Source organism: Pyrgilauda ruficollis, unplaced genomic scaffold, assembly GCF_017590135.1.
Source record: "Pyrgilauda ruficollis isolate IOZ18807 unplaced genomic scaffold, ASM1759013v1 scaffold27, whole genome shotgun sequence".
Lineage (NCBI taxonomy): Eukaryota > Metazoa > Chordata > Aves > Passeriformes > Passeridae > Pyrgilauda > Pyrgilauda ruficollis.
Genome location: NW_024524044.1, coordinates 5,752,721 through 5,765,257, shown reverse-complemented (window position 1 = coordinate 5,765,257; position 12,537 = coordinate 5,752,721). Strand labels below are relative to the sequence as shown.

Genomic DNA, 12,537 nt, shown 5'->3' with positions numbered 1-12,537 from the left:
AAAACGTTACTGTCATACTGTGCTCTCACCAGTGTTTCTGAGGAAAATTTAGACTTGGCTATTTCAGATCTAATGAGTGAGCTTTTTGGTTGTCCCAGCCACTCCCTCTTTGAAAAGAATTAGCATTTTGGGCTACACAATGGATAAAATATCTAACAGCTATACCAATACAAATTCTGAATGCTAAAAATTTTAAATCAAATAGTCCTCTCTGAATCAAAACATCCTCTTTTGAATCACAACAACAACCACAAAAAAAAAAAAAAAAAAGAACTAAAACTAGTTTTTTGATGTCTGGGGCATTTTTATGTTGTTTTCTAAAAAATTCAAAACCACTAAAAAAAATTTTCACCAGCTCTATACCTGAGAAGGCAGACAAATGCAATGCATGATTTCTCCTATAATGGATATTCTTTTTTTATCTAAAAGGGAAGTAAGCTAAATTTGCCAATAACATACAGTCTGGTTGCTGATATAATTAGACTGTAGTTCTACATATGCACTTTCCATGCCTTTTCAAGCAAAACACTCCAACTCAGGACTGCTAAGAGGGTCAACTGCTGCTACAATAACCACAGCAAAACCCAAGAGTCTGTTCACAGCATTTACAATGTCCTTAGGACAGAAGAGATGGGTCATTTCTAATGGTGATCATACTGAATCTAATGAAGCTAATGGGAAATTCAGAGAGAGTAGTGTGCGTCCAGCCTGTCCTACTACAGGAGAAGCTCTTTGTTTTTCTCCTAAGCTGTTTGGTTGGGGGTGTTTTTTTGTGTTTTGGTGTTTTGGTTGTTTTTTTTTTTTTCACATTATTCAATATTTGCAAGGTTTTTTGAAATCTTTGCATGGAAGTACCAGGCAAAGAGTTAATACGTGTTTCTATAATTGACAGTTTTTACTTCTACTGTCTGGTATGAAAAGTTTTGCAATGGCAACAGCACACAGTTTAAAACAAAGTAAAATCATTCTATTTTCCTTTGGAAATGTATAACTTGAGCTGAAAAAAAATCAGGTATTCCCATTTAGGCATTCTCTCTCCTGAACACAAAAATGAAATTACTTCCTTTTTTTTTTTTTTTTTTTTTTTTTAAGGCTTCTTCCTTTCTAAAGATTTTTTTCATCTCTACTCCAAAAAGTTTGTGCAAAAGTTAAATATACTTAATATGCTAGTCTTAGGTCTTAATTAGGTCTTAATTGCTTTTTGATCCACGGGAGTTTAGTAGACAGAGAGAGAAATAAATACGTTGTTGCTAGCATCTTGTTTCCAGCTGCATTGCAGCTGTTTAGTGTTATACATCAGCAATGCTATGCCATTATCTCATCATAAGCTCTGCTGGGTGTCTTAAGCTATCAGGAAAAGAATATGATAAAAGGATTTACAAAAATACAAGAGATAATAATACATAAGAATAAGATGTTCTATAAAAATCAGGGAAGTTTTTGAAGCTGTTCTGCAAGTTAGTTCTTTCAGATCTGCAAAAGCTGTAGGACAGCCAGAATATCAGCCCACTGCACTGCACTGATTTTGTAATCAAATGTACAAATGCACAAAAGAAAATGAAAGAGAATGAAACACACTATGCTATAAAATATAGCATTAGCTATACATTGCTTTCCATATAAATGCAAACCCAAATAAATATATGTATTATTAAAATACAACAACAACAACAAACCAAACCCAATCTCACCCACAACCAACCGTCCAAACAAAGAAACAAAGCAAGCCATGTGGCAACAGGACACTGTAGGTACAAATAGATACAGAAGTTCACAGGGTCAAAAAAGGTTCCCTAAGCAGATCAGTAGTTAATCCCCATGATTGCAACTAGGCAAAAATTAACAATCAGAGGCAGCATCCACACATTTCAAATGAGACATAGATAGATCTGTTTGCATTTTAAAGATAATGGGCAGTGCAAGAATGAATAAAATATTTTGTCCTTTATGACAGTATGTACATAGTCTGGCATCTTTCACTTGAGAGTGATGCTGATAACTCTGTCTTAAGAGCTCACTGGTTTTTCTGCTGACTGCCTTGGATTTTGACTGTCTTCCATATCACAGCTTCAGAGGTGATAATGAAATGGCACCACTTCTTTCAAGGAGACTTAATTTGAATATTGTCAGCAATTGCATAAAATTAAGTTCAAGCAAAAATCAGTAACTTCTCTATTTGCAGTCCAAACAATACTGTCAAAATGCAGAACACAGAATGGAACGCAAACAAATCTGCTGAAGGTGCTATTGTGAGATCACAGTTTATCCTCCACTAATTTGGTTTTAATGGGGATATTACAGCTGCTATCAAAAAGTACAGAAGACAATGTTTTTTCCCTTTTTTAGGGGTTGCAAGGCATGGATCCACACACTTCTCAACTCAATACCTTGAAATTAATCCAGGATTATTCAACGGCATGAGAATTGTTAGATTTTTGGAAACCACATCCCACACTCTGTCTTTTTATTGTAAGCTTCCTTATAGTATCATCTTGCAGTGAAACCTGAATATCCTAAAGAGATTAAACATAAAAGAAAATGAGGAAAAAAAGCTGCTGGATAAGAATTTTAACTGAAGCCTTCTATGAGAAAGACCACACCACTATCAGTGGCCTTTCTCTCCTCATGTGTGATTCCACTTGTGCCTAGTTAAGTGTCCAAGTGTCCAAAGACTCCATCAGCTCGTGTTGTATTTATCCTTTTTCTCCTAAAACAAGGTTTCATTATTAAGAGAACCACTTTCATTTTCATATTCATGCCACTGATGGGGGTGTATCAACGGGCTCTGCAAGACTGCATAACTTTCTCTGGTAGGAAGAGCAAAATGTAATGATGCTGTTTAAGACCTGAGTTTTGTGTTGATAAAAAAATCATTCTAAGCAATAGGCAATACATTCTGTTCTAGCAAATAGGAAAAAATGCAGACTTTTAAATGTCTTAGAATGCCATTTCTATCTCCAGCTCCAGCCTTTGTTTGTTTTTTAAAGGCACTCTCTGATAAGTTTGCCTCTAACATATCTGAAAGTTCCTTTAGAATCTCATACTGTATCTTCACAGTGCTTATTAGATACCACAAGAATGCTTTTCATCCCATTTTTACTCTAAACTCCTGAAGTCATCCCTAGCTCTGAACAACTGTATTAGTTAGAGGGTAGTTATTCACAGAGGAGCAGAAAACCGAGCTCAATCAAAAGAAATTTCTAAAACACTTTTCATTTTTATCAGTCTAGATCTCTTTGCCCTCACAGTGCTTCAAAGATTCACTCAGCCTCATAAATGGTGTGATAAAACATTAACAAGAGTGTAAACTCTGCTGTCAGAAGATACTTTTTAGGTTGAATTCCTGTTCCTACACTCAGATACTTGTCCCAAATAAGGAAACAAAAAGAGCTCTCCTCACATCTTTCCAGCCAGTGTGTTCTCCTAGTAATATAACTCTAGTTCAACTTACTGCTGTTCTCCTTTTCGTACCAAGTCATACTTAAGACATCAAGTACGTTGCTGTACAGCTGAACTGAAATCTCAGCTATTATATGTGTTCATACTTATTTTGCTGTAGCAACTATTCGATGCAGGGTTGAGTCAGTGCAAATAGTAAGAAGATGGTCCTTGACCTTTTGAGCTTGTAAGAGAAGTCTAAGAGAAGAAACAGAGAATAGGTGGAGGGTCAGACAACACCACAATCAGGTATTCAGGTCAGCAGTCGGTACACTGTGATTACTACCTACATTTTCTCTGGCAGTCCTGATTTGCAGATTGAGATAATTATTGTCAACATATAAATTGCTATCAACATTTATAATCTCTTTGACTCCTGTTTTAAGCCCTAGTGCTTATTTATCCATAAGAAAAACAAAATCCCCACCATATAAATGCTCTGCCTTCTACCACCCTGGTCTCCCAACCTCTTCTGCAGTATATGGAAAGAAACCAGGGAAGGGAAGCAAGTTTTGCTAAAGGATATACTAAGATCTTCTTATAGAAAATAAATAAAGATAGGATTAGATATCTGACATGAACAAGCATGACAGTTTCAACACAATACTTCTGAAAATTCTGCTTCCTGGTTGCAGAATTAATTGTGACAAAATATTTTACTCCTGGATGCTCTGGAACGAACCCACCAATCCTTTTAATTTGCCTAAAATTCCAAAGAAAAATGCACTGCCAGTGATTACCATTTATAATGTCACTTCCTGCTTTGAACTGCCTGGTTTTTATTTGTCCATCATATCAAGCAGCAGCCAAGAGTCCTCAAACTCTGGAATACAAACAGCTCTGATCCAGCATGTGTCCCAGGTTTTCTCTCTTGTGCATAATATTTTTATCACTATAGTTTCACTAACTGAAATCTTCACTGTTACTTTCATTAGCTTTCTTCTATTTTTGTGTATAATTTAGTCTGAAATCCCCTTTCCCAGCCTTTATTAAGCTATATTGGATAGACTGCTCCTTTTTTTCATTCAACAGACCCATTCCTTCCTAAGGACTGCTGTTTGTTGGGAGTAAATTATGTGCATCCCAAATCTGTATTTGGCTAAATGTGATGTCAGCAACAGTCATCCCTTCCTCTGGAATTATGAGGGAGGCTTTTTTTTATTGTGTTTATTGATGTAGAATAAACAGTTTTCATTCATAAATTATGTAGCAGCATTTGTCTTGAACACTGATAAATGGACAGTCATCATAAATATCTTTCCTGGTAAAAGGATTTCCATGGTTCCAATGTCAAAGAAAGACAGTTATAAAAAGTCATAAGAAAGTTTTGGCTGACCAAGGTAAGGATTACTTAACCTGGAGCTCTCAAATACATGGTAACAGGTACTTATATTGGGCTTGCCTTTTATATCCAAAATGTTGCATAAATGCTGAATTTCATACAATCTCAAAAAAACTAGCTCTGCATAAGCTTTGGCTCATGTACCCTAATTTATACCATGGGATGAACAGAAACCAGCTATTCCCATTAATGTGTACCACAAAAGAATGCAGAGACAATACCTGCACAAACCCACACATCATGTAGTCATCAAACAAAGGGAGGCTGGGGCGGTCTTCTCGATAAATTGTGATTCTGTAGCTGCTCACAATCTCAGGGCTGGGTTGCGAGTCATCCGTTAAGAGAATGATGACTTTGTTCAATCCAAGGCCAAGGGGGTAGTTAGCAATGCTGTATGACAAAATAGGAACAAAGTGCAATAATCACTAAAGAAACAAAGATTTACACTCTTTTATCTATGGCTGCTAAACTTTACTCGCTCCTAGAGACTGCTACTTCTAACATTTTCTTTCTCTTACAAAATACAAAAGCTTTTAAATAAAAACAGTGGAAAATAGGATTTGTAAGTATTTGAAGATCTTTCAAGAAGAAAAAATACTGAGAGTAAAATTTAGTGAAAACAGTGGCAGTGGCAAATATTCTGACATGAAATCTGTGAAAGAAATCATTAGGGACAATAGTTCCTGACAGGCCCAAATTTGTGATGAAGTCAGCAGGGAGAAAAATACAATCAGAAGTGTAGCTAGCTGCTGAAATTGTCCACTAACCAAACGTGATGGATTCCCGGACAAACTGCTCAGAGAGACAAACCAGAGCAAAGCCAAGCTGCGCTCTTCTTCCTTTAGCAGGGAAATAAATGCTGAAAGGCACAGAACCTGCACATGCAGGGCTTTTACTTTTCAGCGTAAAGAACATCTTGCTATTCTTTTTCATCATAAAAGAAAGAAATCTTTCAGGTTTTTCATGTTGACTTCATGTAAACTTCAGTTAACATTAAAACAGGAAAACATTGGGGGGAAGAATTTAATGACATTTAAATGATTTAATGATTCTATTTAAATTATTTAATTTCCCTGCATTGGAAATGAAAAAAAAATTCGGGAACATTATAACATATTTCCAAAATTATGTCTTTATACTCATATTTTGTTGCTCATACCTTGGCCCTTTTTTGTTGTCAAGGTGTACGTTGCATTGACAGTTAGAGGGTTCTGCTCCTATCTTCACTGTCACCATGTCAAATGGCACTTCTGCATAGTATTCTCTGATCTTTGGATTAAACTGAGGATTCAAGTCCAGCTGTGGACTGGTGAAGATCTGTCTGATATGAGATTGGGTATCTTTATCTGTTCCAAGAAGATATCAAACAAAAAAAAAAAGAGAACTGTATGATCATTTTGGAACAACATGCAACTTCTGGCAGATTGATACCATGTACAGTGGCAAGATATTTAATGCCTAGTGATTTGAGACTCATAATCCTGCTGCAAAGTTTTAATGGAGTTTGTAATGGCACTTGAGAGAAATCTGTAGGCCTTGGAGGGATTTTAGACATTTGGTGTCCAATCACTTAAGTCCTAGTCACAAAACTCAAAGCCTGGGTAAGCCTTTGAAAATGGAAGGATTAAGTCTGGGAGATCTGTCTCAAGTTAGTTAACTGAAACCTAAAGAAGAGGTAGGCCAAAATTCATAACCTGCTTAGGTACCAGGCTGTGTACAGGGTTTATGTACAAATGTAATTTCCAATAAAAATCAAAATAAGTTAGACACACTCTTACTGTTCATAAGAACAAGTCACATGGAGATATCAAGACCCATGAGGTCATTTGCAGTACAGCTGGAAGAATGTTTTATTAAAATTCCTATATCAACAAATTCCAGCTCCTTTCCTGTGTATGAAATCTCCACAGTCAAATCCTATTTGCTCAAGTGTGTCCTTTATTTCATAGTGTTTGCCAAATTACTCATGAGAATATTTGCTGGCAACCTACTTATGACAAATATTTTAATCCAGCCTATTGGATTCCGATTTACAGTATAATACATTCAAACCTGCTTTACACATATATTCATTAGTACATGTTTTAAACTGGATACTTCAGAAAATACTGCAGATAGGAACCTCCTTTACTATAATATCTGAAAATTTTTGTGGCTTAAAAGACTCAAAAATGATGCAAATATTTTTATTTCTACTTTGAAATATCTGCCTTGAGAAACAAAACAGGGCAATTTGAGAACTCTGATGCATGGATTAAAATTTAAGGGAAGATATTCCAGTGGAAGAACGGAATTTGGGCTAGCTTTGTAGGGGAATAGAGAGTTACACATTGACATAGAGAACGTATTTAAACCATCCCCCTCACAGATGAGTATAAACATTTCTCTATATTCTGTATACCTTACTTAGAAATGTTGTCTCACTACTAGCTTAAAAATTAGAAGGAATTTCAAAGTAAAATTAATTGAGATATTTTTAAAATAAAGGATCATGCAGTTAGAATGGTGATGCCACTTAGCCAGCCTAGGAGTAATTTTGGCCTCTATCTGGCAAAACAGTAGCTCCTGGAGGCAGCATGAGATCAGCAACTGAGGGGACTTGAGGCTCAATGTGTAGCAAAAGCTTTCCACTATAGAGCAATGGCTTCACATTTAAAAATGTGCCCTTCAGATAATTTGAGAATGAGGAAGGCAGCAGAAAACATTGCTACCACCAAAATATATATATATTTTACGTCTTTACATATATATTTTACATATATATTTTACGTCTTTTATATCTTTAAAAATTCTGACAAGCAGATATTTTACAGAAACTCCTCATCTCTTAAGCAGCTCCTTAATACTCTATTATCGAGCTGAAGAAAAAGCTTTAAACAAAGCTGATTAAACTCCAGACAAGTTTAAAGGTTTTTCCACAAGAGCAAATGTATGCTGAGGTTATTGGAAAGACGGGGAGCAAAATTCTATTGAAGTCTGACAAGAGATCAATGAGTTCTGGAATCCTTACATTAATATGCACATACAGCAAAGTTTAATTTTAGTTTTGAGGCTTATTTAACAAAATAGCCCATTTATTGAGCTTGTATAAAGATTCTTGATACTTAAAAATCCTTTTTTTCTCAGTAAAAGCCTACAAATACTCTATTCACTTAGAGATAATGTAGAGAAACTCATGACATTTTTTTCAAGAATTTTTTTCCCCTCTGTGCTCTAGAAAGACCTTTACTTACCATAACTACATTGTCTTTCTCCAGTCTTACTGGAATAATGAAATGCTGAAAGATAAACAGAAATAGCTAATAATTTTCTGTTTTCACTTTGATTACAGTCCTATTGGAGAAGTAACCATTTTTTACTTTTAAGAGACACATTGTACTTTTATTCTTTACAGTGCAAAATCTTTACTTTGGGCTTGCAAATGCTGCTCATGGGTCCCACATAGCAACTTACATAAGATAAGGAAGAAATTGGTCTTTTATATGTAGTAAGCCAAGACTTTCCAGCTGGAATGCAAGGCAATGTGATCTAAATCCACATGTTATCAGAAATAATACAGATAGGAAAAACATACTGTATAAATTATTTCACTCTGGACCCTTACCTTCATGATTCTTCCTGAAGTCAGAAGGAACATTCTGCTTAGGACTTGCATTTTCTTGAGAAAGTTGCCTGTCAATTCAATAACAGACATATTTTGACATGAATGGAAGGAACAGAAACAATGAAATATTTTGTAAAAATTTCCATATGGTACCCCAGGGCACACAGCATTTTAGTATTTTCCATAGAAAAATGAACCTTCTGGATTCATATTCCCAGCATTAGAGATATTACCTGAGTGAACGTAACAGAAAACACACATTCCAGAACACATGGCAGCACATCACAATAGAAAAAAAGAAATAAATTCCAAAATATAGTTGCATTGCTGGAAAAAGGAAGAGTGGATGTAGCCAAGGATAAAATAAACCAAACCATATCTTTTAACTGCTTATACAATAGGTTATTTTGCATATACTTCAGATTAAATTTAGACTTTGCTCAAAAATAATTAAATAAAAATGAAGGCATGTCTCCAGGGGATTATCTGTGCTGATGTTAGCACAAATTCCTAAAATGGAACCTCTATGCATATGTGTGTGTGTGTGTATGTAAAATCTCTGTGAAAAAAAATGACAAGTAAATTGCAACAAATAATCAATGTGTCAATGGTGCCCATATTGTGAACTCTGCATATTTTTTCTTTCAAGTAGAATTTTGGTAGCATGGCAGAAAAAACGGGAGTAGGCTTCTCTTCAACCCTCTGGCTGATAAGACTTTTTTGGAGGTCCATTAGCATTTCTTGAAGCTTTCACTGGTTTTCCTCTGAGTATTTCCTTTAGAAGTTCTTATAATGCAGCTTGATCCTGGATACTGCAATTCAGATTTTGAAGAACACAAAGCCACTATCTGTGCCAAGAAAGGGAGGTGGCAATACTGTTCTGTGCAATCATCCATCACTGATGTTTCAACAGGAGCTTCTGAAAGCAGTATTGAGGTCAATCATGGAAAAAGGTAAACTGTCCAGTGCTAAAAAAATGCCCAGTGATACAAGAGATTTCTGCATTAACTCAATGAGATAAGGTAAGAAGCAGCTGGCAGACTTGTGTGTGCAGGAAAATGTAGTTCTGAGCTTGCAGTGTCTAGACAACCACCCTAAATCCATGCAAATTCATTACCTACTGCAAAGGAGACACTTAACAAACTTTTGGAGGGCTTGCTTTCCAAGTTGTAAGGAATTTTGCACCCCTTTTTCTGCTTGTCAAGGATGTAAAAGCTAACATCTGTCAAATACTGTTGCATATAGGTAAAGCCTTATAAAATAAGGGCCTTGTTATCCTTGTAAATTCATGGCTCAGGCCTGCTACTTCAGCTAGGTAGAAGAGGACTATCCCAAAGTGACTCAGCTGAATTAGAAGTAGAAAAACAAGTTATATAACCCTTACATGTTCACATCGTAGTGTATGGTGGTTGGTTGAATTATGTTTGTTATGATTTAAAACTATGTAACTGATAAAGGTCTGGCTGCTTAAAAAGGCCTGGCTTTTGCAATAAAGCAGCTCTCCTTTGCACCTGCCTGGGGAGTCTGCGTTTCTTTGCTTCGTACATCTGGCACCTGAACAAAATAAATTTTTTCTCTCTGCTGTTCCTTTTTTGCTTGCCTAGTCCCAAACCCTGTTTTACAGTGAAAGCAACATGTCTTAATTCTACAGAATGACACACTTTGGTTTAGTCAGAGAACATCTCAGGAGTGTGGCAGGAGAGCCACCATAACTGCAAGGTCCCTGCTTACAAAGGAACAGCATGACCTGTATGACTCTCAAATCTGTAGAGACTGCAATTAACTTCAGACCGCATTAAGAGACATATAATAACTATATCTGATTATAGAGGGGTACCAAAATGTAATATTTGGAAATCATATTAGAGAAAGATACTCAGATTACAACATAGCCAGCAGGACTGGGGCAGTGATCGTTCCCCTGAACTTAGCACTGGTGAGGTCACACCTTGAATCTAATGTTCAGTTTTGGCTTCTCACTACATGAGACATTGAGGTGCTGGAGCATGTCCAGAGAAGGGTAATGAAGCTGGAGGAGGGGCTGCAGCACAAGGCTTATGAGGAGTGGCTCAGTGAGGTGAGGGTGTTTAGTCTGGAGAAAAAGAGGCTCAGGGGAGACCTTATCACTCTCTACAACTCCCTGAAACAAGGTTGTACCAGGAGGAGTCATTCTCCCATATAATAAGTGATAGGATGAGAGAAACCTTTCCAATATAAATGACTCTGTGGTTCAATGATTTATCTCTGCTGCAGCACGAGCTTTTTAATCATCCGCACCATGAAGCTTTCCTTTGTCCAAAATCCTTGCAATCAGCAGACTGAGATATGATGCAGTTATGAAGCTCCTCCTAATACAGAGAGCTTTGCAGACTCCTTTCCTTCACATGCTGTTACTCAAGAAAGAACCTTCATCTGTTTGAGTACAGATGCCCTATTTACTTAGGATCTTGGAGGTGTCAAGTACAGAGGTGCTCCTTGCCTATACACTTTGCAGTTAGCTCTAATGAAACTTATGTATGTCAGTACCCTTGGTGAGTGCATGTTTGTCAAATGTACCTTGCAGAATATTCCCAATGTGTACATCCCAAACTATTAACTGTGAACCTGCTCTTTAGGCATCTCTCTGATTCAGCAAACAAAGGATTGACAGTAGCAACAGTAATACAGCTCTGATTGTCTGTGCAATCAGACAATCACCAATGAAGGACATGTATAAATAGAATATTTCACAAGATTTAAATATAAAAAGAAAAAAAAAACTAGCCACTTCAGGTGTCTCTGATGGATATGTTAGTTGAGAAAGGTGCAACTTTTAACGGGTCATAAACTCAAGATTGAGACCATATTTCAATATTCAGTAGAGTTATGAATTTTCTTTCTTTAGATGATGTTATGTAGTTCTGTCTTCAAAATAAGTTCTCTATTTTGTAGAGTGTTTGTTTGGCTTCAGTCACAGTTTCCATGAGGGCATTTGGGTCCTTAAATGAAATACCTTGTGCTGATCTTCAGAAGTGAAATAAAAAATTTCAGATGCAAGAGTGGGATTAATTTCCTGGCACTTAATCCAACTGTCTCTCTTAATCCTTCTTTCTGTCTCTCACTCCTCCCATTCTAGGTCAGTGATCTTAGCCTTGCCTTCATTTGTCATTGCCTTTTTCTGTCCCATAGTCCAAAACATGTTAATTTCTCAGACTTCCCAGGTAATTGACATGACCAAGTTAAATTCCAAAAAAGTATTTTCAGCCCAAATTCAGTCTGAGGGCTGATGCTTCCAGTTTGAACTAAAAAAGGGCTTGCATATAAGAAGCTAGAACCACTTTTCCAAATATATCATTGATTTCAAAAAACATTTGCAGCTCTTTCACCTGCTTAGGTTTTTGTCTTTTGCAGATACAGAAAGGTTAGCTTTACTCACTAATCTGATTCTTCCATGCTATCTGACATAGCCAAATATACTTTCCATGACACCTCATTGCCCCTATTCCAAAAGGCAGCAGTTATGTATGTCCTAGTCATATCATGAGCATAAACTGCACAGAGCTGAAAAAAGTCCATAAAAATATGTCAAAAAAATTTTTCAGAGTACACTTTAGGTGTAATATCTTATACCAATACATCTGAGGTGGTCATTTTCACCTAGGCTGTAATTATTTCATTATAGTTTGAGATGAGTCTCTAGAGTTCTTCTTGTTTCTCCTGTGGAAGGAATTCAGAGAGTTCACTAATACTATTTATGGCTTCAATACTAGTCATATAGATGAAATGAGTTAAAATATGTAGACTAGGAAACATCTTTATATCCTGCCTTCATCCTATGGTGTCATGATCAGTGAATGAAGTAATTGAACGAGACCTCAGTCAGAAGTCACTACTTTTCCCATATATTTCTTGTCTGCTTGAACAGTCAGTTATGCAATCTCTAGATTTGATAAATGGAAATACCAGTTTTCCACAGTCAGAGAAATAAGAACTGATAAACAAATTGACCAAACAGCCTGGCCTTAACTGAAGAAAGTCAGGAAAAGTGTTCTGATATAAAGACTCATCAAAGCTGGGGGGAAAAAAAGTTTAATCAAGGCTCAAAGAGAATGCATACCTGAGTTATTTGGGGAGTAAGTACAACTAAGCTCTTTCTTCCCTGCAATTAATTATA

The 12,537-nt window shown here is 36.3% G+C and overlaps 1 protein-coding gene across 6 annotated transcripts in view; it reads right to left on the bottom strand.

Annotated features, from left to right (window-relative positions):
* Positions 1–12,537, bottom strand: part of CPED1 (cadherin like and PC-esterase domain containing 1) — a 145,615-nt gene that overhangs the window by 65,650 nt on the left and 67,428 nt on the right. For 5 of the 6 annotated variants that reach the window (XR_005955466.1, XM_041471579.1, XM_041471578.1 and 2 more), the window contains 4 exons: positions 8,385–8,452; positions 8,014–8,058; positions 5,940–6,126; positions 5,002–5,170 (listed from right to left, as the gene is read on the bottom strand). Coding sequence is in view for 5 of the 6 variants with exons in the window: in XM_041471579.1 (XP_041327513.1) it covers positions 5,002–5,170; positions 5,940–6,126; positions 8,014–8,058; positions 8,385–8,452 (469 nt within the window). In the remaining variant the exon portion in view is untranslated. The remainder of the gene's footprint in view (positions 1–5,001; positions 5,171–5,939; positions 6,127–8,013; positions 8,059–8,384; positions 8,453–12,537) is intronic. The other variant, XM_041471581.1, reaches the window with a different exon arrangement.